General features: G+C 38.5%; 5 protein-coding genes across 5 annotated transcripts in view; 2 read left to right on the top strand and 3 right to left on the bottom strand.

The window, feature by feature from the left end:
- LOC104723392 overlaps window positions 1–1246 on the top strand; it is a 4240-nt gene extending 2994 nt beyond the window's left edge. The window contains exons 5-6 of the mRNA XM_010441760.2: window positions 8–75; window positions 720–1246. Of these exons, the coding sequence (XP_010440062.1) occupies window positions 8–75; window positions 720–1073 (422 nt within the window). The 3' untranslated portion in view covers window positions 1074–1246. The remainder of the gene's footprint in view (window positions 1–7; window positions 76–719) is intronic.
- Window positions 1498–3269, top strand: LOC104723393. Its single transcript, XM_010441761.2, has one exon. It carries the CDS (start codon window positions 1754–1756, stop codon window positions 3050–3052), a length of 1299 nt encoding a protein of 432 aa, XP_010440063.1. The 5' UTR covers window positions 1498–1753; the 3' UTR covers window positions 3053–3269.
- On the bottom strand, window positions 3344–5297 carry LOC104723395 (ankyrin repeat-containing protein NPR4-like). Its single transcript, XM_010441762.1, has 2 exons — window positions 4630–5297; window positions 3344–4409 (listed from the first exon to the last, which is right to left on the bottom strand). Exons 1-2 carry the CDS (start codon window positions 5212–5214, stop codon window positions 3645–3647), a joined length of 1350 nt encoding a protein of 449 aa, XP_010440064.1. The 5' UTR covers window positions 5215–5297; the 3' UTR covers window positions 3344–3644.
- LOC104723396 (glutamate receptor 3.2) lies at window positions 5781–7550 on the bottom strand. The gene is made up of 3 exons (XM_010441763.1): window positions 7321–7550; window positions 6190–6456; window positions 5781–6104 (listed from the first exon to the last, which is right to left on the bottom strand). The coding sequence occupies exons 2-3, from the start codon at window positions 6428–6430 to the stop codon at window positions 5857–5859; spliced, it is 489 nt and encodes a 162-aa protein (XP_010440065.1). The 5' UTR covers window positions 6431–6456; window positions 7321–7550; the 3' UTR covers window positions 5781–5856.
- Window positions 11975–16078, bottom strand: LOC104723397 (cationic amino acid transporter 6, chloroplastic-like). The gene is made up of 5 exons (XM_010441764.1): window positions 15712–16078; window positions 14785–15007; window positions 14308–14641; window positions 13213–13441; window positions 11975–12751 (listed from the first exon to the last, which is right to left on the bottom strand). The coding sequence occupies exons 1-5, from the start codon at window positions 16061–16063 to the stop codon at window positions 12147–12149; spliced, it is 1743 nt and encodes a 580-aa protein (XP_010440066.1). The 5' UTR covers window positions 16064–16078; the 3' UTR covers window positions 11975–12146.

Raw genomic sequence — 25781 nt, forward strand, 5'->3', positions numbered from 1 at the left:
TGCGCAGGCTGCCAGTTTCATCGAGCCGAGAACCGAGGATCATATTGGGATCCAGAAGGCGATCATGTACATAATGTAAGGGACCTTACACAAATTTTGCCTTTAATTCTTAGATCAGCGCATAATCAATTTTCACTCTTAAATCTGTGATCTCGAAGTATGAATATTGATCAATGTGCTTGGATCTCTGACAATTTGATAGACTTGTAGCCACTTGATTCATCTGTTATACCTTTTTATTATTGAGTATCTGTCTTTCACTAACCAGAAACGCATGTAGTAGTGCGATCCCATTTCTGGTTTCAGACTGTATCGAGTATGCTTGTTACCCTTTCTACCAATGAAATTTCTTTTGAGATATTTGTTCATATCTCGCATATAACGTAGGCACAACTGATTGTACATGAGGCATAAACCATGACTGGTCTGATCACATAGTAGACATTGTGATTCATTTGTTATGCATATGATTCTGTCAATTTGATAGACTCTTTAGCCTTTTATATTCATATCGAAGATCAAATGAGTTTTCTGTTGTGAAAATGCTTTAGCGCTATAGGTTTGAATTGCTGCTATCGACTACACTTGCCATGATTTTTACCTGTTCAGTTTCCGTTTTAGCTTGTTCATACCTTATTGCTTGCACACCTATCTTCCTATGTACAAACAGAGTTTTTGCTTCTTGTTTTATTGAAAGTCTCATCCTTTCACTGTGCCAGGCTCCCTATGGCCCACCATATGCCATGATTCAAGGAGTCCTCCAGGCCGAGGGAAACATGTTCACACCGATCCCAACCGAGCACTGCCCAACTATAAGCCGTGGCTCGGTGGCGTGGGTTGGCTCGGGTCCAGAATTTTTCATCAGTTTAGCAAACCACCACGAATGGAAACAATCTTACACTGTATTCGGCTCTGTTCTGCCAGAAGACTTGGATGTCGTGGAGACGATTGCTGGTTTACCAACAAGAGCTGATGTCTGGAACGGCGTTCATGTATCTGTGCTGGAGAAACCGGTGTCGTTAGCCGTGCGGAGAATGAAGACGGGCCAAGAACAAGGAGAAACCGGTTCATGAAGAAAAAGCTAGAAATGAGCTTAAAATAGTCCTTGCTTCTTCTTTGTTGAAATTTATAGTAATTTTTTTTTGTTCATAAATAGAAACTACCAAAAACGCCAGAAAATTTCTTGGTTCCGTTAAATGAAAATTCACTTATCCTTCTAAAGTTAAGGGGAGATATTGGTTTAGGATTTAGAAAGAATTTTAATGACTTTAAAAGTTGTTATTCAATCAAGACTTTTAAAAACTCTTTAAAAAATTGGTGTTATTGGTTGTGTATTTGTAAAAAGTTATCTAAAATCTTGATAAATTTAGTGTTATTGGATTNATTTCTTATGTCGAACCAAAACGAAAACCGAAATTGAATAGGGTATTTTTAAATGTCCAAAGAATTTGAACCGAAACCATTGGGTTACACTGAACCGGCAAATTGACTTATCTGATTGTGGGAGAGAGAAGTCTCTTAAAACGACCGCGCGTATTCGGCGGCGGTGGAGAAGGTTGCGTCGGGTGCGCACACGTCACCCACTCCCGCGGCGCACTTTAGCACAACTCTCAACCGGCCACCTCTTCGGCCCAATCCTTCATTAACCTAACTTTTTCTCTAACCTGCGCCTCTCCTCTCCTCTCCTCCGCCTCTTTATTATCTCTTACCCACCGTTCTTTCTACTTTCACTAATCTATTCTTCGCCGCCGCAATGTCAATCCCCGATGATGGATCCCCCGTCGGCATGGCCATCGATTCTTCCACCGCCGTAACCGTTGCCACCACCACCACTAGGCGAGTTCCTCCTCCGTGCTGGACCGACGAGGAAACCGCTGCGCTTGTCAACGCCTACAAGGATAAGTGGTTCGCCCTCCGCCGTGGGAACCTCCGTGCGGCTGATTGGGACGACGTCGCCGCGGCTGTTTCGTCCTCGTCCACCGTAGGAGGTACTCCGAAATCAGCCATCCAATGTCGACACAAGATCGAGAAGCTTCGCAAACGTTATCGCGGCGAAAAACAACGAGCTCTTAATCGGCCAGGCAAGTTCTCTTCCTCTTGGGATTTGTTCCCAATATTGGATGCTATGGGTTTCGCTCCGGTGACTCCGGCGGCCGTAGAAACTTACGATCCCGATGTGGATCATGATGATGAGAGTAACGGTTTGGATGGATTTAGGGCTAGATCGAAGAGGTCTGGGAAGTTTAGCGGTGGTTACTCTGATTCACCTCGAGAAGGATATGGGGTTAGATCTAGGGCAAGGAGTAACATGAAATTGTATAGTGGTTTCAAGTCTGAGTTTGATTCAGATCACGATTCAGGAAGTGGATTTGGATTGAAAAGGAAATACAATGGGAATCAAAAGGTTAGTTCTGATTTCGATGCTGATTCGGATGATGAGATTGTGTTAGTCCCGAAGACAACTAGGCTTAGGACTCATGGCAAGCCTTCCTCTGGTGATTTTAGCCACAGCGGTGGTGGTGGTTTCCCGTTGAAGTCCTTTGGTGATCGGAGTTTTGCTTCTCATGGGTTTAAGCCCAAGAACTTCAGTAAGACTGAACCCAATTTCTCTCAGGATCTGGATTATGATGATGAGTATGATGATGATAGAGCAGAGAGGGAAGGATTCAACCCGAGGATTCAAAGTTCTAGGAGCTCTTCGCGGGGGAGTGGCTACAGCAGGAAAGAAGGGAGCTATCCTCGAAACGCTGGTGTTTCCAATGGGTATGGATCGTCTTCTAGGTTCAAGCACGAGCAAATGAATGCAGCAGCAGAAGTTGAGTCTGACCCGATTGATGAAGTTGTTTCTTCTGTTAAGATGTTGACAGAAATGTTTGTGAGGGTGGAGAATTCGAAGATGGAGATGATGAGGGAGATGGAGAAGTCGAGAATGGAGATGGAGCTGAAGCATTGCCAGATGATGCTTGAGTCGCAGCAGCAGATCATAGGCGCGTTTGCTGAAGCATTGAGCGAGAAAAAGAGCACAACAAATGCAAGGAGGCCGGTTTCGTAGTAGAAGAACTCTTTTTAACGCTGAATTAGCGGTTCATAACATGGATTTTCATATGCTATAATGATCAAATAGCTCTCTGAGTGTAGTACGAACTACGAAGTGTCATCTTCGAGTTACTAGGAACAGAAACGGCAGTGAAATTTGATGCAAGTAATGCAGGTTAAGTTGTTAATTATTGGCATTTTGATAATTTGATAAGATGACATTTGTGTTTTAACATAGCATAGCCAAATTGTGTCTGCAGTGAGCCAGTGACTTTTTGTTTTTTTTTTATATGTTGGAGCAGAGAAGTAAACTCATTTTTTCCCGCCTTTCAACTTGGAAAATTCGATACTTGCCCATAGGCAGAAGTAATTCGCTGGCTGGTACAAATTGTCTACAGAACTTTGTTTCATATAACAACGTTCACAGTCTAGGGACAATACCTTAATAGCGAACTTATTAGAGTTGGAAAACATAACAAAGGGACATAAGTCATCCTACTGAAAAACGAAACAGACACCAAAGTGGAGGGAAATTCTGGAAGAAGAGCTAATTCCATCAGACAATAATAAACAGTTAAAACACTTGAACTTGAACGCTTCAGGCTTCATTACGATAGCTCCTGAGATGAGGTAAAGTACCTCGCCGGAAAGTCCACTCGGTTCCGGCGACGTTTGTTCATAAAGAATGCCACGACAGGAGGTGATAATATAAATCCTGTAATCACCGGGTATGCAAAGGGCAACAGGGACACTGCGATCTCTCCAAATGAGCTCTTTGGATTTGGGAATGTATCGATGAAGGATGCATAATTAGCAATACCGAGAGCCGCTGTTGAACCATAAAGAACCATCCACATAGGCAGTCCAATTATGAGAATCATGATCACATATAGAGATGAGAAGAAGGCAATTCCGTTAAGGATATAAAAAAACAAGGCATTGTTGAAAGACATGGTCATCTGCCCAGCTGCGTGAATGGTGTTATCATTATCTTGGGTTGAATCTGAGGAATTTTCCTGCCAATATCCGCCAGGAGGACTAAGACCAGCTTGGTAAGTGGCTGTTACTATCAGTATAGCCACCACAAGTATTGCACTACGGCCGTCATTACTATTTAAAGATCTGTGGCTAGTCTGGAACAAATGGTTCAGCCCTAAGAGCTTGTTCTGCTTCTCAATAAGTGATGGCTTTTCGCGCAAGTATCCCACGAGATTCATCGTGGGGCCAAAAAGTAATTTATCTTTAGCATTTTGGAGTAGTCTGCTTACTATGGGGAAACGAGGAGATTGGTGAGTCTGAAGTATGTCCATCGCGGTCTTACCAGCCAAGTTTCTGGCTTTTACTTTCACGGTTCTACGTAGCAGCTTCATGACCTGAAACGTACAAGCACACACAATCATCTATGTATTACTGATAACCCCACTCCTTACCACAGAATCCCACTAACTTCACACGAACATAATCGGAAAAAATGCAAAAGTCTTAGATGTTAAGAAGCTCCAAGCAAGTAAACAGCAATAACTGACCAAGAATTTGTACGGCGAAACAAGAGTTTTAGGGGAAAAGAGTAACTAAATGATGAGATAGACATACCTCTGTTTGATTTGTCAACGCAGCAATATGGAAGACTGTGTTACCATCTTCATCCTTCCAGTCCAAGATTTCCTCTCTGTGTGCTCTCTGAACCCATCCCAATAGAACCTTAAATGCCAAAAACTGGCTGTTCTTCACGGCAATGTGCACAGCTGTCTCGCACTTAATCGTCAGATCTTCTACTGAAGATGGACAAGCAAACAAGAACTCACTCAACAAATCTGTTTGACCTATTTGAGCCACATAATGCAAAGAGGTGGTCCTTCCTCTTCCCTTGATGCTGACTAAGCTGCTGTCAATTGCCAATAACCCTCTCGCAGTTTGAAAAAAGTTATTTGTCAAAGCTAAATGCATTGGGCTGAAACCTGACAGGTTTAGCTTCAAAGCAAGTGACGGCTTCAGGGTCATTAATTCCATGGCGAAATGAGTTTGCCCCGTTTCGGCTGCAATGTGTAGTGGCGTTTCACAAAAAGGCAGCTCATCATATTGTCCTAGAATTGTTGGATCTCCTGCAATCAAAACGTATAGTCTCTCAATATTCCCAGCTCCAGCCGCCTCGTTAATTCCAGCTGGTTGAGCTGCCATATCCGATACTCTATTAACAATCCTTTGTGCAACCACAAAACTTATTCAGGCATCTGCCTCCACAGTGTTTTTTTTTTGTCTTCTTTTTTTTCTTTCTTTTGTTTTGGGCTCCTACAACTCCTAGATAAGTACAAAACACAAAGTCTACGGTCAACTCCTTGCATTATGAAGGACATTAGAGCATCTCCCCTCCGGTCACCCTCCTAAGTTGCTCAGAAATTAATTAATCATATAATTAATACTAAACTAATTAAAGCAACCTACTAAGAATTTAAACAAAATTATCTCTCCACTAAAGAACCCAAATAAAGTTGCTCAACCATTTAAATAATAATTTTTAAAATTTTGTTTATTAATTATCAAATTTTAATTATCTAAAATGATAAAAGAATGATTTAAATTCTTTATATTAATAGAAATCAAAAAAACTGTTGTGAGTTTTCTCTCTTGTAACATTTTTGTATGTGATTTGTAGCAATCTTGTGTATGAAGCTGATCAATTAGAACTCACGACAAAAAAAAAACTGATCAATTAGAATGATCTCTAATTGTTGTAGTTATGTGTGTAGTTGAGTAATAAGATTATTAATTAGAATGAGAATTTGTGGGATTTATAAGCAAATCTCTTACAACACCGTTGTTTTATATGTTCATATAGGTACACCAACCATAGTAACTTATCATTTCTGCAATGGCACGCATCAGAAAGAGATCGCTAGGTGCTGTATATACAAAGAACGGGAACTGGAGCGGAGAGAGGCTAGGGTCAAAAGCTGTGAATGACAACATAGGCACATTAAGGTCATTTGCAAGATGAGACAGAACATGAGCCATTATTGATGTCTGAGGACCAATTATAGCCACAGCATCAGTCTCCATGAACTGCAATGCTGTGAGATAAAAACCAACACAAGGATAAGTAGAAGTTTAAGTTTCAAAAACAAGAACCAATGAAACAAGGTCACTTTATTTCACCTCCCATGATGGTGAGGAATCCGTTGCGCTTGGCATCATAAGTCATTATACGCAATTTAGATACACCAAGGAAGATAGGATCAGAATTGACATCATCCTCAGCAGCTTTCATGGCAACGCTTGTAACATCACCATGTAAAGTGCCTAAACTGAAGATGGCTCCAACATCAACATTACGAGGCCTTGAAGCTCCATCACCAATAAGAAGAGTGAAGCTCAATAGAACCAAAACAAAAAACATTGCTTCACCTTATAATCAATCAGTTCCTGATACAAACAACAACATTCAGATAAAAACTTAAAGTCACAAAATGGGATTTTTTTTATGTTATTTGGTCACAGCAAAAAGAGTAACACAAGAAAAAAGAAGAGAAAGCTAGAAACTTGTTAAGAAACAAAGAAAGTAGTATCTTTCAGGAGAACTGTAAAGTGTTCACGAGGATTAAAACCCTTACCTCAAACATAGACAAGACAACTAAAAGCAATAAATTAACCCGGACCAAAATAAAAAAAAGCAGATTCTTCGTCAGGTAGGAAAATCAAAGGTGAGAGAAGGAAGGCATGAGGAACAAGCAAGAGAGAGTACTCACTAAACATAAAAAGGGAGAAGAACGAGTGGGTCTTTAACAAACATAAAGAAAAGGAGTTCTCACAATCGTTTTATATATACAAACATAACAAACATTCTCACAATCAAACAAGACAACACACGGTTAAACCCTATACTACTAAACAGACATGAGAAGTTCATACCTTCTGATCATAGAACAACAGTCTGGTATTTCAGTTCCGGATACAATTACATTAGAAAAGATTAGAAACAAAAGTTCACTGTCTTGTAAACCTTTAAAGCACCAGAAATCGTAAAGTGTGATTGTTTGTTCAACTAGGATCAAAAGCATGATTACCTATACAATCTAAAACACAAAGACAGTTCATCCCTTTACAATCTAAAACACAAAACAACACCTCACACAACACAAGGAAAACTGTCATATATCAGACAAACAATCGATACAAATCACAAACCAAATGAACATCAAACATTACCCACTCTCACAATCAAATCGAATTTAACCTAAACCCTAACATTAACAACGAGATCAATAATTAAGAGATGAGAAGACGAACCTTCTCTGTCGCAAAAGGAGGTAGGTCGTCGTGAGAACCGAAGCGTCACATCTTACGGTTAACCCGATCGGAGTGGCCATCGTCTTCCTCAACCACAAACCCTCCAGTTTTAGCCGGAAAAATCAAAGGATTCGAGGTGAATCCACTGATTTTCCGGTTTCGATCTCAATAGCCATCGAGTCGCCGTTCTGTGTCGAGAGAGAAGAGAGAGAGTCGGGGAAGAAAGAAAGGAAAAATGAACAATTAAAAAAAAAAAAAGTTTTTATATTTTTCATGAACCAATCCCAATTAGCCACGTCGCGGTTCTTATGGATTGCTCAAATTGCTTCTCAAAGGATCGATTCTCAGATAATTAGACCTGAAATGAATTTTTTATTCAAAATTTGGGCCCCAAAAACAAGAGAATTGAGGAGAGTACCTCTCAGTGGAGGTGGTCTTACTTGTCCCATGTCCAAACTCCAAACTACTCCTTTTCCATATATCTTTTTCTTGAAGTAACATGGCTAGTAGATGGATTAAAGAGTTTTAAAAGACTACAAGAGTATATGGGTCAACCCTGACTTAAGGAAAAAACACCAAGTCCCCGTCAACTCGTTACATATGAACTTATGAAGGATCTTCTTCTCTTAGAGATGTCATCATAAGTTCAAAAAGTAAATAAAAATATCATAATAGTACTGTAGTAGCCGCACGACGTGCCGGGGTTTGCATATAATATACTTCTACATAATTTGCTTCTAAAAAAGATTTTTTCTATTGTTTTTGCCGGTGTTTACATATAATATAATTCTACAAAATTTGATTCTATAAAAGTTTTTTCTATTGTTTTTTCATAGTTTCATGTAATTGAAAATGTTAGGAAAATCTGTTAATACATATCTTATCTAATACTATGGGTTTGAATGATTACAATGGTGATGGTAGACAAATCTATTAGCAGTTTAGTCTATCATATTTTTAAGACATATAATAAACCACCGGAGACCAACTCTATTTATATGTAAAAGTTGTTTGTGGTTGGTCTGCAGCGTTTTTTATGTACCACTATAAACATAATATGTGAATATATAAACAAAAAATAATTTAATTCATAAGCGAATTTATCTGTCTTAACCGGACACTATGTTCAATTCATATTTGAAATTTACAATTGTGCAAATTCATACATTAACTAACCAAACGTTCAAATTCACAACCTAAATACGTAAGTTTGTATAAATATATGCCTAAACTGTGACAGAGTTATGATATGTTAATGGTTGCTTATGTGGATACCAAGTGTCAGATAATGTCGTTTTAGGTAAGAAAGAGACAATACAGTTATGTTTTGTTATGTTAAAATAACGTCGTTTTAATTCATCATCTTCAGCTCTTATCGTGACTTCGTGAGTCTTCTTCCTCTTCAACCTCTAAACAAGAAATTGAGTTGGGGATTAGAAAATCTAGGGTTTTGGTTTCTGTCCAGTTTCATAAGTGTTGACCAAGATGTCTTCATCGGCTTGTTCAGGTCAGTAATTGAGAACGTAAGGTGTTTAATTTCCTTATAAATTTTGATAAATTTTGATAGAAACTTAATTTTTTTGCGGATTGGTGAATGAGTAAGCGATAGGTTTTCTGGAAGAGGAAGTGGAATCCTAAGACAATGTAAATGTATGAAAAATCCAAGGATACTCTTTCGTTGTTTTCCTAAGTTGTAGAAGCAAGTTGTTCATATGCAAATTGTTCTCATGTGTGTATTTTTGTTGCAGAATAAGTCTCATTTTGTTTAAGTAGACCAACATATCCCTCGTTGAAGAGGTTGACAGTGTAGTTGAGATGATAGTGGGAAGCTTACCAAAAGAATTACATGAGCTAGAGCTGTCAAAGAAATCGCAAAAAAATGTGAGAAAGAGATTGAAGATCTCAAAAGTGTGGTGAGTTTGGGTGAGAAAGAGATACAAGCTAAGGTGTTTTAAAAATATGATTGTGTGTGGTGGTTTGGTCATGGTTTGTGAAATATTTTTACTTTATGAAGTATGATTGTCTTTGTTGATTATATGACTTTTTAGTATTTTCATCACACGTGACATCCATGTAACCAAACACTTAGACCATCTCCACTCCAAAATCTCTATTCAGTTATTTTAAATTAAACTAATCATATAATTAATATTCTACTTCTTCCCATTTTTTCAGGTGTACATTTGGCTTTTACCATTTGTTCATATTTACATGGATATACCCACTTAGATGAAACACAAGTTAACAGAACCAAATTTAACACCAAACACAAAACCCAATTTTAACACCAAACACATGTATCCATGATAATTGGTCCACAAAGCAATGAACATACGATTAGACTTCTTTCTCCGCTGTTATACCAGCTCAAATGATGTGTTCACTTTAATCTAAACACCCGTCTCTAGGATAATGAAGCTTAAAAAAATCACCAAAGATGAACAAAATTGAGCGTAAGAAAAAAACCATAAATGGAAGAAAAAAAACTAAACCAGAAATCAAAAGTATGGTTGTCCAAAAAGTGCTGTCCATGTGGTTATCTTGTGTTATATATAAAAGGATGAATCAAGCAGAGAAGTAAACAGAAAATTGAAATTTTTATTTATATTTTGCGATATAACGACATAATGGACATACAACGTTCACTTGTAGCCAACTAATTGTACAACAATCACAGAAAATATAACCACACGACATGCATATAATACTCTTTGTAGATTGTACCATCCGTGAACCAAATAGTAGGATTTGGGGATGGGTGTCGATCGACACAAAGTGTGTGTCGATCGACACCAGCTTTTCTGGTTTGGCCAGATTGATTTAAAGTGTCGATTTTGGGTTGGTTTGATTCAATGGAAGCCCGAACCGACATATATAAAGAGGAGGTCGACTCAGGGTTTCGGGGGAAGGCTTTTTGTCGCTGCTTTCAGAGAGAAAAAGAGAGAGGAGAGGGTGTTCTTGAGAGATAGGGGTGATTCTTGGCTTGTTTGAGAGACATGTTCCTGTGGTGTGGAGATCTTGTGTTAGGAACAAAGGAGAAGATGGTAGATCCATCTTCTTCATGTGTGAGGGGATGGATGGGAGATTGGTGGTGGATTGGGGGACAAAAGGAGGCTTTCTCCTAGCTGTTATCCAGGTAAGTCGTGTTGTTTGATGCTTAATCGGTTAGGGAATCGATAGTTGTGAAGGATTAGGTATTTGCAACGAGAAGGAGCTTGAAGAGAAGCTCGGATCGTGTTTTCTGGGTTGGTGTCGCTCGATACCATTGTGGTGTCGGTCGACACCAACACCCGCAGATGGACTGTGCGGACTGGTTCGGGATTACTACTTCGAAGCAACGTTTGGGGATGAAACGGAGTCCGATTTGGCTGAAATTTGGTGGAAACCTTCGTGGTGCTATAGGGTTCGTATCCAACGGTGGGATTGTGACATTAACGGTTGGTTTGTGTTTTAGTCGAGTGTTTGTATTATGGTCTGGTGTAGACGGTTTTGTGGTAAGGTTGGGTGTCGGGTGACACAAAGGTGGTGTCGGTCGACACCAACATGTTGTGGTGTGTTTGGGTCCTAGGAGGGCAGCTGAAGTTAGGTTTGGTTGAGGAAAGATCGACGGAAGCGATGTCGTGAGCGTCGGTGTGTTGGTTCGCAAGTGGTGCGATGGGTGACGTTCGACACTAGAGGAGTTGATAGTGAATTAGAGTAATTGTGTAGAAGTGTTGTCCGTGGCTGGACGAAATCAAATATTCTAGTCCACCTCTCTTGTTACTCGGTCGCTAGGGATGGTTGGTTGTGCGACTCAGTAATAAGATGAGGTGGTGTTTGGTGTATTTATGAGAGTTTTTGTAAGGAGCGATTTCTACGCTGGTTGTCTCGTCAGTATTATGGGGTTCTGGTGAGATCATTCTCTGTGGATCCTGTGTGAGGATTGGGAATCCGGGTGCGGTCGTTTCATAGACAAATTTTACAGCAAACATTGTATGTCTCATTACAACCATTAGTGCAATATTCTCAGTTAGGATCACTTTGTCATAATGATCACTTTAAAGTTGAGGAACAAAGACTGAACGTTGGCTTTAGATGTGATCATGTGGATAAGGTGAAATTGATACCGATCTAGACAAGCCAAAGAACAATTAGAAGCTGTTGTGGCCACAAGAAACTGAACGTATGGTCACCACTGTTGTATATCCCATGCTCATTATCTGCCTAAGGGTAGGCGTGAGCTGCTAGCCAGGGGTCAACCACCATGGAAGTTACAAACGGATCCACTATATGTCCCTGAACATTCAGCTTCTTCACCTCAACGCCATTGACACGTCGATTACCCATAGACTCTCCAACAGTCAGCTAGATTAGCCTGTTTCCCAAACCCAATTAAGCACTTTGACTCCATCCTCAAAGCCGCAGGATACCGATTCTCAGGCGCAAGCCTATAACCAACGGCCAATACAAGCACATCACATACTTTAGCAATTCTTCGAGAAAAGTAGTCATTAGCCATAGTGCATATCAGAGATCAGGGTTGGTTGGTGGTGATATAATTTTACCGCATAACCTTTTTTAATATTTAATTTTAAACCCATAAATTACGTATAGACAAATTTTACCGCATAACCTTTTTTAATATTTAATTTTAAACTTAAATTGAAAAGATAACGAGGTGAAACGTAATCAGTAATATTACGTTTAGTTACAGGACAAAAATGACATTAAGAGGTATAAGAAAGTGAAAAGGTCGGGATAAAGTCCACCACTTTTTGTAAGTAGGTTTTGGTGAAAATGAAGAGTGGGTTTTTATGCTAACATTCCAAAAGAATACACAATTTAACTTAAGGAACTACCATTTGGACATTGTCCAACATTTCCGGTTGCACCCTCGAGGTAGTCACATGACTTTCAACAAACTCTACTCTGTCTCTACCCATCTCTTCGGCCTCATAAGTCCTGTGCACGCCATACAACACGTAGAACAGCGTTACAAGACATGTCCATATCGCAAACCTCTGAAATGACAGCTTTTTCAGCGTTGTAGTTAGAAAAACGTTAAGGAACACCGAAATTGCGGTTGGCCACGGCATGAATGGCACCGACCATGTGGAGGGTATAGGTGCAAGAAGATTTTTGTTAGCAGTAGACGAAAGCAATGATGTGTGGTATTGAAAAAACACGGTGACGGCTATAGTGATCGCAAGAGATAGCAACAAACCCCACCACGGTTTGTTCAGTTTCCACCATAGGGAGAACGCGAGGGCGGAAGAAGAGAGGAGGGCAAGGAACGAGAGAGTGTGAAGCGGTGAGTTTTGGCCTGTTAAAGTATACTTGCGATAGATAAGAGCATTGGCGACTAGGTAGAAAACACAGAGCGTTCCTAGTGAAATCAGCTCCATCACTATTTCTAGATCCGTGAACAAAGCAATTGAAGCTGTGCATATGCCTGAAAACGCACACATTATTAGAATTTAGAAGTACAGTATAGTGTTAAGTTGAATAATTAAATTAATTTTTATGATTACATTTTTATATATGCAATTTTCCCCCTTTTCAACAATACTGTATGTTTTTTAATCAACATATTATGCATTTATCGGTTTGAACTCGGGGTTGTAACGCACCAACGCCACTAACAGAAAATTCTAGGTTATATGCCAATATGATCTAATCATGTGTGTAATTTATGATCTGATTGGTAATTGTATAATGACAGAATGATTCCACATGGTTTTTAGTAATCAAGGTTAACTTTTTCCCTTTAATTATATCATTGACATTATTTCATAATATATATATATATATATATATATATATCCCGATTCAACCATTTCCCAGTATTGTTAATCAAATCCATCATATACTTTTTATAAGTTAAGAAATTTTTTAAAAATGTTATTTAATTACCGAGAAAAAGAGTGGCGTTCAAGGGAGTTCCAGTCGAAGGATGCACCTTGGCAAGCCATGAAGGGACAAGTCTGGCTCTTCCAATCACACAAAGGTATCTGGCTTGCCCTAACATCGCCACCAACAGCGAAGCCACGATACCTAGGCTCGCACCAGCACCCACCACGTTGCCTCCCCAACCCCACCCAATCTTCCGGAATGCAACCGCGTACGAGGCGCTTTTTGATATCTACAACATTTTTTTACCTTTAATTAAATTAAAGTAATATTAAACCTGCAATCAGTGAGTTATTCCACTAAATTAATTTAGCTCGTACTCATAAGTGGATGCATCATCATGCATGTGATGTGATTACATTCGATATGGATTCGAAGTTACTAAAATCTTCACCAAATATATTTTGTAACATTTCATTGTAAATTACCTCATTGTAGGGAACCATGAGGCAGAGTACGAGAGACATGAGGCAATAGAGGACGGAGACGACGGAAACGGAGCCAATGATCCCGACGGGGAGACTAAACGAAGGGTTTTGGATCTCTTCGGCGAGAGTCGAAACGGTGTCGTATCCGATGTAACTGAAGTACACTACGGCAGCTCCGTTAACAACTCCGCGAACGCCGTATGGGGTCAGCCCTCGAGGCTCCACCAGCGCCTTGGCTCCGTCACCGTTACTAAATCCGGCGATTATTACAAATCCGAAGAATATTACGTGGAACACCGTCATCACTAGGTTCAGCATTGAGCTCTCCTTCGTGCTAATTAGTTTTTTAAAAAGAATAAGGCCAATAATTTTGTTATCCTTTTATTGTAAATTTTACAAAGTAGAAGTAATGTTAATATATTTAGCAAAACTATATTTTGAATTTTTGATTGGATAATGTAGCTAGTACGTACGTACCTATGACAAAGGCAGAGAGTGAGGAGAAGAACAAGAGCAACGGCAGGGAAATCGAGTTCGTTGTAACCATTCTCGAGACCATTCACTTTAATTCTCCAAGCGTTTGGATCAGAAANGTGATTACATTCGATATGGATTCGAAGTTACTAAAATCTTCACCAAATATATTTTGTAACATTTCATTGTAAATTACCTCATTGTAGGGAACCATGAGGCAGAGTACGAGAGACATGAGGCAATAGAGGACGGAGACGACGGAAACGGAGCCAATGATCCCGACGGGGAGACTAAACGAAGGGTTTTGGATCTCTTCGGCGAGAGTCGAAACGGTGTCGTATCCGATGTAACTGAAGTACACTACGGCAGCTCCGTTAACAACTCCGCGAACGCCGTATGGGGTCAGCCCTCGAGGCTCCACCAGCGCCTTGGCTCCGTCACCGTTACTAAATCCGGCGATTATTACAAATCCGAAGAATATTACGTGGAACACCGTCATCACTAGGTTCAGCATTGAGCTCTCCTTCGTGCTAATTAGTTTTTTAAAAAGAATAAGGCCAATAATTTTGTTATCCTTTTATTGTAAATTTTACAAAGTAGAAGTAATGTTAATATATTTAGCAAAACTATATTTTGAATTTTTGATTGGATAATGTAGCTAGTACGTACGTACCTATGACAAAGGCAGAGAGTGAGGAGAAGAACAAGAGCAACGGCAGGGAAATCGAGTTCGTTGTAACCATTCTCGAGACCATTCACTTTAATTCTCCAAGCGTTTGGATCAGAAACGCCAAACGCCGTACATGTATACTCTGTGAAGCTTCTCGCAACTGCCGCGTTCGACAAAACGTACTCCAATAGTATGTTGGCTCCTCCAAAATACCCGATAAATTCACCTGCATGATGCCCCACGTACGCGTTTGAAGGGTCAGATACTTTTCTTCTGACAAAGAAAGATCGCATATGAGGATGAACAAAGAGGAATCTCGTATCCCATGAACCATGTTCTTTAGATCTGTCTGACTGTGGCAGCTGACAGTTACCTTTTTCTTTTTACGTGTCTTTTTTTTCTCTTCCTAAACCAATTAAATTTGTGCAGGTAAAAGAAAAAATAAACGCACATAATACTTTTATTATGTTAATTTCTATAAATAAAGAGCGATAAAAAATTATTGTCGAATTGACGACCAAAAAAAAGAAGTTAATGTCGAATTTAATATTCACGAATATATAATTCTACAAAATATCAAATTTAATTAGTTGATTTCATGACCGTTAGTTGCCATAGTTAATGTCTTCTTTCGGAAGTTCTTTTTATTCTCTAGTGACGTTCTTAGAGACCTCAGACATATCTATTAATTTTCTAAATCTCGTACAAATTTAGGCTTCTTTCTAATTAAAATGTCACCTTTTTTTTGTTAATAAATTACAATGTCACCTTAACTACTTCACAATCTTGTTTCTAGCTTGCTTTGTTTGTTGTCCACGAGTTTATTTCCGTCGTTGTCATTATTATTTGTATGAAGTAGATATGAGTGAAAACTTATCAAACAAGCAAAAGAGAAAGAAATAAAGAACCTATAAAACTATATTCGCGTACCGAATGTGACTCGGAGATAACTGAACGCTCCGCCGGCAACCGGGACGTTAACTGAGAACTCGGTGTAACAAAGTGAGGACAAAAGTGCCGAAAAACCGGCGACCATGTAGGAAATGAATACGGCCGGGCCAGAGATATCACGTGCGACGGGTCCGGTTGTCACAAAGACACCGACCCCGAGCATGCCACCGACGCCTAGAGAGACGAGGTCAAACCACCGGAGTTTGCGCTTCATGTCCGCACCGGATCGGAGGCGGACTTGGTTGACTTCTTGATCAGGAGTCCATGTAGCGAGCATTCTGGACTTGAGCCTGTGTGGTGTCTGTGAGAGGCTGTGGAAGTACTTTGACATGTTTTGCTCTTTGCTCTTTCGTTCATATATGATAGTAGAGAAATTATAAGGTCGTTTCTTTAGCTTGACGAGTACTGGCTCTATATATTTTTTGCGAACTAAGTACTGGCTCTATATATAATTAGTAAGTAGGATCTTGGATAACGTTCGTTTAGTTTGAGTTTCGAACGTTCGATTTCAAATCTCTTTATCATAACTCCTTTTATGTTCATTTGTCCTCCTTTACTTTTGAATATTAAATTTTGATAATAGTCCTAGTCCATTACTTTGTAAGATATTGTAGTTATGATCATAAATACGCGATTAATTTAATAATGTTGTATATTCAACAAAATTTCGTTGTTACATGTGTTTAAAGACTTTTAAAACGATTAGTTTGCTGAAAAAAGCTTCGTGCCCTGCCTTTGGAATGTGAGCTTTTTATTCCGTATTCTATTTAGTAATTTAAGAAAATAATAGAAAAGAAAATAAATAGACTTGTTCGTAGGACAAAAGTCACAAAACTGATCGTGATCACTGGGAGAATCTAAGTGGGTGTACTGCGGACTTTATTACAAAAGCTTTGCTGAAAGTACTTGTATGTCCCTTTTCACGAGTTGTACATTGCAATTATCGTATTACCCTTATATCTAAACCACTGTTCCGACGACACGTCAACGCAAGTACATACAAAATAATAACCATTCCTTAATTTTAGACCAACCAACACATGCATTTGCAGCCTTTCGCAGCCCGAATGACCAAAATTCTCATTCTCTTTATAATGTATATTATGATGATGGATGTACGGGAAAGAAAGTAGTATACTGTGTATATAGCTCATTCTTTGTCTTGATATCCTTCTCTTATCTTTAAAAAGCATCTACTTATTAACAATATGTAATACCTTATAAGCAAAAGTACTCAGCTTATAAGAAAAAATCAGGTAAAATATTTGTTTGTATATATGCATGACTTGTTGAACTTGATTCTGCAGCACACATTCGATGAATCGATATATACATTAAACTTTCTGAAATTTCTGAAAAAATTATAATAAGCAAAGGCTAAAATACATTTGTTCATATTTCGACTAAATGACGTGAATTTTTAACCCAAAATTTTGTTCATCATATGAGCAATTATATATATATACATATATATATATATATATCCTATAATTTATCTTGTATATTTTTCAGAACCCAATATTATTACGGAGATGAACAAACTACTTGATAACCGTACGTACGTATAGTTAAATTTAAAACCGATTAATTATCTACGATCGATCACAAATGCAATCAAATTCAAAGGACTTAAATTTGCCTTTCTCGGATCTTAAGACTATACTAGGTACCAACATGCACTATGTACGGGATATAAATCGATTTCAATAAATATTATGAGTAAAATTATTATTTGAGATTTAAGATTTGTCTGTATAAAACAAAATATGTAAGTAAAGTTTTTTTCGTTTATTCAAATTTGCGCTTATATTCTGTAAAATACGTTTCAACCGTGAAATATTTGAATTTAGAAAAGAATTTAAAGGTGGTGTAGAAAGTTTTGATGTCTTTTTGTATTTCTAAAAATCAAATTCACATATTTTATGTTTCACATTATTATCTATATCACTATATAGATAAAGCAATATTTTAAACTAATTGATTTCATTTAAATTAATCTAAGTTTAAAAATGCAATGAGAAAAATGATAAAATTGATAAATAAATGAATATTTTTTTTCTTGTTTGTGAAATATAATTTACTTTTAATAAGTAAATAGGTTATGAAAATAATAATTAAATACATTTTCGGATTTAATAGTTGATTAAATCTTTCATTTTTAAAAACTAATAGAGAAAACATTATTTCATAATATTTCAGTGGCATAATTATGTAAATAATAATAAGAAGTAAAAGCATTTATTAAAAAATGTATATGAACTCTGTAAACTCGACACCTCAGTTTTTTTTGTGAGAGTGTTTCTTTATTAATATATGAGATTTTTCTAAGTTAAATACGCTAAATTATCCTGAACTTGATTCGGCTAAAAAATATAGTTAACTATCAAATGAAAATGAACACGCGTCAATAAAGATTGTTTTCCATTTGCAATTTTAAAAATCAACGAACAATACTTCTAAGTTCTCACCATATGTCCTATCACATTTTTTTCTTCAAATCAATAGATAAACTGTTGAAGTTTACAATGATTGATATATTATACATATATGGTGGGTATGATACTGAAATGGAAATATATATTTGATTATTGGAGCAGCTCATGAGCATATTCACAAAAATTTATATTAGAAAACAAATTAAAGCAATAGAAAGTGAAATTCTTGTTATGCATTTCTATTCGCAGAGAACATAAGAAATTGGTATTCGTTTCTTTAATATGTATCAGGTGCCATTAGTTATGTATCCGGTCAAGTTCAGGTAAAAACCGTGTTACCGTGGTATATACTTAAGATAAATTATGCAAACGTTAAGATTTTATTATTCAAAAATATCATCAGAGGTTAAGCATGAACGATAAGTTTTGTAAAACGCACGTATAAAAGCTGAAATACACTTACCTATTTATATGTACACATTACATACGCTGTAAAGATATGAATATATTTATATAATGTAAAGTATGTAATGAAGTGGGACATGTTCATGTCTCTGTCGTCCGTATAAATGCATAGTGTAGTGAAGTGAACCATGGTCAAGTCTCTGCTAACCTAATTGATTGGGTCATCACCTTAAATATTCTTAAAAGTATTTGTTTTTTTTTTCTTTGTTGAACAAATAAAGTATTTGTCTTATATCCGAAAAAGAAACCATCTTTTGATGTATGCTAACATACCTGGAGATGTTCTTCTTGAATATATTCTAAATTTTGGTGTCATCGACGTGTAAAGTGTTTCCGTTTTTATATATTTATCAAGGAACAAAATGACGTTACTTGACTTTGTGCGTATGAAATTATAAGTGATTTATTGGTCAAATTAATCACCAAACCCCAACGTAGGAATTAATCTTGTGAGATTTCAAATCACCAAATGACCAACCTTTTATCTCAACACTTTAACAAGTACTTGTTATTAACTGCTTTATGAAGACACATGTAGGCAACTTAAGTTTTCAAAATAGACTATTCAGCTAGTTGCTTCCTAAGTTTATGAAGGTTTTAAAAAGGGTCCTTATAAAATAGCTATGTATTAATTAAAATGAATTAGAAATATCATGTTAACAAAAAAAACTATATATATACATATATATATATATATATACACTATCTCTCTAATCCATAAAGAATGTCATTCTAACATATTTTACATAAATTAAGAAAATATACAAAAAAATTAATACACTAAATAATATTATTAAAAATGTGTTTTAAGTGCTTTAAAGCAGCTCCATCGGTTTAGAAACTCTTTAGGATATCTTAATAATAATTGTAATATCTTTTTATTATAAAATTAAATTTTAAACTGTGAAAAAACTAACTTAATTATAGATAGACATTGGGAAGAGAATTTTATTAAGATATCTAAAAATAAGAACCGATCATATATCTTTCTCCTAATTTTTGTTTTTAGTGTTAAGATACTCTTCTGAAAACTGCTAATAAGGCTGCTGTTATCAAATATATGTATCTTGTTTTATAGATAGATTAACTATTATCAAAGATTTGAGTTTGACATTTGAAAATGAACATCACACCACAAAGTTAAAGCTTTACCAAACGTTTTTAATCCACTCCACCGCTATCATGCATGGTCCAAAGATGACCTGATATTGTCCACTCACTAAAAATAAACGAAAGTAATTATAAAAAAATATATTATTAATTTTCTCTGTATTCGAATTTTCTAAATAATCTTTAAATCTTATAATTACTTTATAGAAATTAAGAAAAGAAAAAGAAATATAGGATGTGAATGGTTGCAGTGGTCAGGACGGATAAATCTATCTGCGGATTAAACCGCTTTTTATTTACTATTTATTAATTTTAATCTGCAGTGATGCGGTTCAAAAGAAACAAAGACAAAACCACAGTGGACCAACTGCGGACCGCTTTTGCTTACAAATACAGTTGGACCGCAACAGTTTGCTGTCCACACTTAAAACATGGCGGTCTGCTTCGTAGACGGATTCGTCCATCCGACCGCGGTTACCATTCACACCCATAGAGTCTTAGATTAACTCTAGTTCACGAACCCAAACTTTATAAAAATTAAGAAAAGAAAAGGAAACACATTTAATAGTGAAATCATCATTATAACATCATCATTACCCCATAAAATGTGATAATGACAAGATCCATTTCAATGTTCTAGACTTCTAAGTTACAAGTTATAGCAAATGATTAATTTAGGTTGCCAGATTGGACATTCTATTAAGTATTAACAATCGAATATAGGAATATTCGATTTCCTAGCTCATATTTCCGATGATGGACACGATTCATTTGTATCTAAAAAATCAACTAAACTTGCAATACATGGACCAAATATATATAGGTATTTTCACTAATTTGTTTTATCGAATCACATACTAACGAATTCTAAATTACACAACTGCGCAAAGTGAAGATTGTAGTGAGTACTAATTAACAGGAATGTATGACCATCAGACAATAACCAAATTACGTTGTAATAATTCAGTTTTATAATTGGTCAAATTAAAAATTTGATGACGGTTTTTTTTTCACTCCTGTAAATACATTTCTTTACTTTATAAAAAAAAATATTTGATGACGGTAATATGGTGCTGATTGTATAATATCGCTTGTTTTTTTTTTATTGTCCTAAGTAATATCGCTTGTTATGTTTTTTTTTCGCTCTTTTTTTTGGTGTCTTTTTTTTTTGTGGGAAACCGGAAGAAAGCCTTCCGATTAAATTTATTCAAGAACAATAATGAAAATTACAAACAAACTAAGCAGGGACACACAACGCCCGACCTGTCCTCCTGCAACAAAGGTTCAACACACTCCGGTACAAGACTAAAGCATGAAAACTTAAGATAAAGTAAAAGCATAGGCTGCTAATCCATCCGCGAAACGATTAGCTTCTCTATACACATGTGAAACATGGACATTCCAGTCTTTCGGTAAAAAGCCATGGCACAACCGCACCAGGAAAAACAACGGATGTATATCTACGATCTCTGTCCTAAGAAAACTCACCACCTGCTCCGAGTCCACCTCTACTTCCAGCCTCGGTATCCTCTTCTCCCATGCAAGATAGAGACCATAAGAAACACTCCATAACTCAGCCAAAGAAGCAGAACACCGACCAATATTTAAAACAAAGCCGCCACACCATTCTCCAAACTCATTCTGGATCACTCCTCCTGCAGTCGTTGGCCCTGGGTTACCATGAGAAGCCCCATCCGTGTTCACTTTGTACCATCCACTCATAGGACACACCCATCGGATCATTTCCTCCCTGCGTTCAACCAGTTTACTCTTGCTCCCCGCATTTGCAGCGATAACCTCCTTCGCAACATCTTTAAGAAACTGGACCCGATCCCTCCATAACCTGTTCTCACCAAAAATATTACCACACCTCTATTTCCATGCCCACCAAATAGCCATGGCAAACTGGGTAGACCAATCTTGGTTATTGCTAGTCATCCCTCCACCTAAGTTCCAATGCACCCATTCCAACAGAGACAACTCAAAAAACACTCTCCGTTTCCTCACCAGAACAATCCGCAGCTAAACACCAGACATAGCTGGGCAGTCCCTAAGAACATGTAAAATAGTCTCCACTCCTCCCTTACACACCGAGCACGTATCTGTATCACTCAAATGTCGACGGTACCTCTCTGTATTTTTCATAATTATTTGTCTCACAACCATCCAAACAAAGACACGCACGCATTCTGGAACCCTAAGATTCCAAACCTTCGAGTAAAAGGAGCCCATATTCTGAGTCAGAACCGCCTCCCTTGTTAGCAATTCATACGCAGATTTAACCGAAAACTTCCCATCATCGGTTTCCCCCAAGACAAACGATCTTTAGCCCCCGTAACCTTATCCAAAACTACTGTTGTCAACTCTAACTGAAGATCCTTAGAGATATAAGGTGCAATCCTCTCCATGGTCCACCCGACACCATCACGCCAAAAATCACAGGCTCGTATCACGTCATAGCCTGCTGGGAGTTCACATGTCACCAAGTCCACGAGAGGACTACTAGTTAGCCACTTGGCTGTCCAGAACTTAACTTGCTGCCCATCTCCAACCACCCAGCTAACCCCTTTATACACCACCTCCGTCAAACCAACACAGATGCTCCTCCAAGTTGACAACCATTTCCCTTTCTTCCTCAGCTAAGTCGGGTCCAATATATCCTCTACCTTGTATTTGGCCCTCACTACTCGTGCCCATAGGCTTTGTTTATCATGGAGGACTCGCCACCCCACCTTCGCAACCAAAGCCTTGTTCATAGCACTCGCTTTATTCATCCCCAGACCACCCTCCCATTTAGGGAGACATACCTGATCCCACACGAGCAAATGCAATCTCCGTTTTTCTGTAGTTGAACCCCATAGGAAATTAGGAAGTCAAGAGAGACCTTATCCAGTTTATCCAAGATACTAGCCGGCAATTTGATCGTGCTCATGCTATGAATTGGGATAGACGATAAAACCGCCTTTGTAAGTGTGAGACGACCTATAAAACTTAATATCCGACCCCTCCAGCCAGCCAAGCGAGAAGACACTTTCTCGAGGACCTCCCCAAATGTATCTTTGTTGATCCGCCTCTGTAAGATAGGCATTCCCAGGTTTGCCTAATTCTCTTATTGATGAAATTCCACTCGCGGCACTAATTAGATTCCCCAACTCGCGTGACACATTACCAGAGAAATAGATCTTAGACTTTTCCAAGCTGACTTTCTGACCTGAAGCAAGGCAGAATTTCTCTAACACCCTTCTCACTACTCGAACTTGAGCTACAGACGCCTCATCAAACAAGATCAAATCATCCACAAAGCAAATATGGGATAAATAGGGTCCTCCATTTGATAACCGGATTGGTTTCCATCTCTTATCCTTAATCTCCTGTTCAATCAGATGGCGTAGCCGTTCCATACACAACACAAATAAAAAGGGTGACAAGGGATCACCTTGACGGAGGCCTCTCGATGGCTGGAAAGCCTCTGTTTTTGCTCCATTCCAGAGTAGACTCATTGACGGATTCATCACACACTGCATTATCCAACAAACCCAACTCTCAGATAAACCAACTGCTACAAGTGTTTCTTCCAGAAAATCCCAACGGATTCTATCATAAGCTTTTTCCAAATCAAGTTTCAACATCATCCAACTCTTTTGTCCTTTTTTACGTCTCATTGAGTATACAGCCTCCTGAACCACAACAATATTATCATAGCTCATACGACTTGGGATAAAGCTCGACTGTGCTGGGCCAACCAACTCTGCCATAATACCCTTCAACCTCTCCACCATCGTCTTGGTGATGGTTTTAAACAGCACATTGCAGAGGCTAATCGGCCTAAGCTGCATAATCCTCTCCGGTTTCGCCACCATAGGAATGAGAACCACAATAACATCATTCATACATTCAGGAAGCTGACCAGTTTGAAAAAACTCCAACACACAATGCATCACCGAATCTCCAACTTCCTCCCAACAATGCTGATAGAACACCGGTTGAAATCCATCTGGTTCGGGAGCTTTAAACTTATCCATCTTGTGTATTGCCATTTCCACTTCAGCATTGGTAAACGGTTTATTCAATATCTCCCTATCTGCTAGAGACATATTGGGGAACCCCTCACAAGCTAAAGTCTCCCCTCCAAGTTCAACATCATCCAACAAATAAAGTTTCTTATAATAGTCTACCGCAAGCTTCTCAAGCTCCTGACCATCCATTATCCATCTACCCATTTCATCCTTCAACATATCAATTCTATTTTTTTTGCGCCTAATAACAGTGAAAGTATGAAAAAATTGTGTATTACGATCCCCGTGGACCACCCACCTCTCTCGTGATTTCTAGAACCATAGCATCTCCTCTTGTTCCAGAACAACATCAAACTCCTGTAACAAAACCTCCTCCCTCCGTAAAAGCTCATCAGTGTGATTAATATCAATCCGCCCTTGGACTTCCTTAATCTTGCGAATTAAAGCTTCCTTCTTCGAGTTAATATCACCAAAGATTTCTCAGTTCCACTTCCTCAGAACTGATTGCAACTTCTGCAACGCCTCCAGAGTCGAGACCGTGTTATCCCAAGAAGCTTTCAACAGATTACGAAACCCAGGATGTTGTAACCAGGCGGCTTCAAACCTGAATGGCCTCCTCTTTGCATTCAAAGTAAGCTCTGGCAACAATTGCACATACATCGGAGTATGATCCGAAGCTAGAAAGGGAAGATGAGTAACAACCGCCTCCTACCATTGTAGCCTTGCTTGAGGGCAACACAATACCCGATCCATACACTTTGCTAAGAAATTACTTCCTACCTTCCCTCTTCTCCACGTATATTAATTTCTCCGAAACCCCATATTAATTAAAGATAACTCGTTGATCCACTCGCCAAACGCTAGGGAATCTGGTGAGAGCAAGCCATTACCTCCTGTTCTTTCATCCAACCGGACGATTGTATTGAAGTCTCCCCCCATCACAATCGGTCCAGTTGCTGCACCGACCACTTTTTGCAATTTCTCCCATAAACCACATCTTCGACTAACTGTTGGTGCAGCATATACCACAATCAGATTCAACAATTCAGTCACATTCACCAATAAAGCATGAATGTATTGTTCTGAGGAATCAACAATTTGGACCTCCCCGATACCAACTCTCCACAACAACCACACGCCTCCCCTCTGACCAACAGCGTCAACCCAAACTCGAACCCTAAGCCTCAAAAAAAGCTGGGCCGCTTTCTCTCCCCCAGCGTGAGTCTCGAACACTGCTAACACATCGGTGTAAAACCTCTTCAGTAGATATCGTATCGATCGACGGAAGTTAGGTTTATTTGTCCCCCGACAATTCCACATCAAAACATTCATCATCTGAAAATAATCGGCAAATAGAACGACCGGGGCGACATATCATTGAGTGGCGAGACTCTTCCCCTCCACCTCCACTACCCTCATCAACACCAACTCAGTCGCCATCGGAACCTCCACCAAAGTCAATTTCTCCAGCTCTATCGAACTCTGTGGATTCTGCGTACCCGAACCATTCTGGTCCATATGGGTATCATGGTGGACCGCAGAAAAGGCGCCCCCGATCTCCCCACACTCTGGCTTTCAATCCTCAACTGTTTGCCATTCACTGGCATTGTCTCTTCCCCCTGGTTGGACCAACGACAAGCCCCTTCGTGGGCCGAACCGATGTGTTTTGTTTGGGCCACACAAAAACCTTATCATGCTTTTTACTGAAAACCGGAGGTTTTCCCTTAAACCCACTCTTGGGCCCAATTAAATTCACATCCAGGCCTGCTCCGAAAACTAGTGTCTTCTTCTGCATGTCATTCTTCTCCGGAATCCTCTGATTCGAAAAACCAACATTTTCCTTATCTGCTCTGTGCGTGATACTCTCCTCTCTTCCCGGAGGGATTGCCAAATCTTCTGCTAACCTTGCAAAAGTGTTTGATATGGGAATATTTGAATAATTATTTGCTACCCAGGATCCACGCAATTGACTTCCCACTTTGGCGGACCCGGCCATCACCTCTGCCACCCTAATCTGACGTCG

Source organism: Camelina sativa, chromosome 11, assembly GCF_000633955.1.
Source record: "Camelina sativa cultivar DH55 chromosome 11, Cs, whole genome shotgun sequence".
NCBI classification, from domain to species: domain Eukaryota; kingdom Viridiplantae; phylum Streptophyta; class Magnoliopsida; order Brassicales; family Brassicaceae; genus Camelina; species Camelina sativa.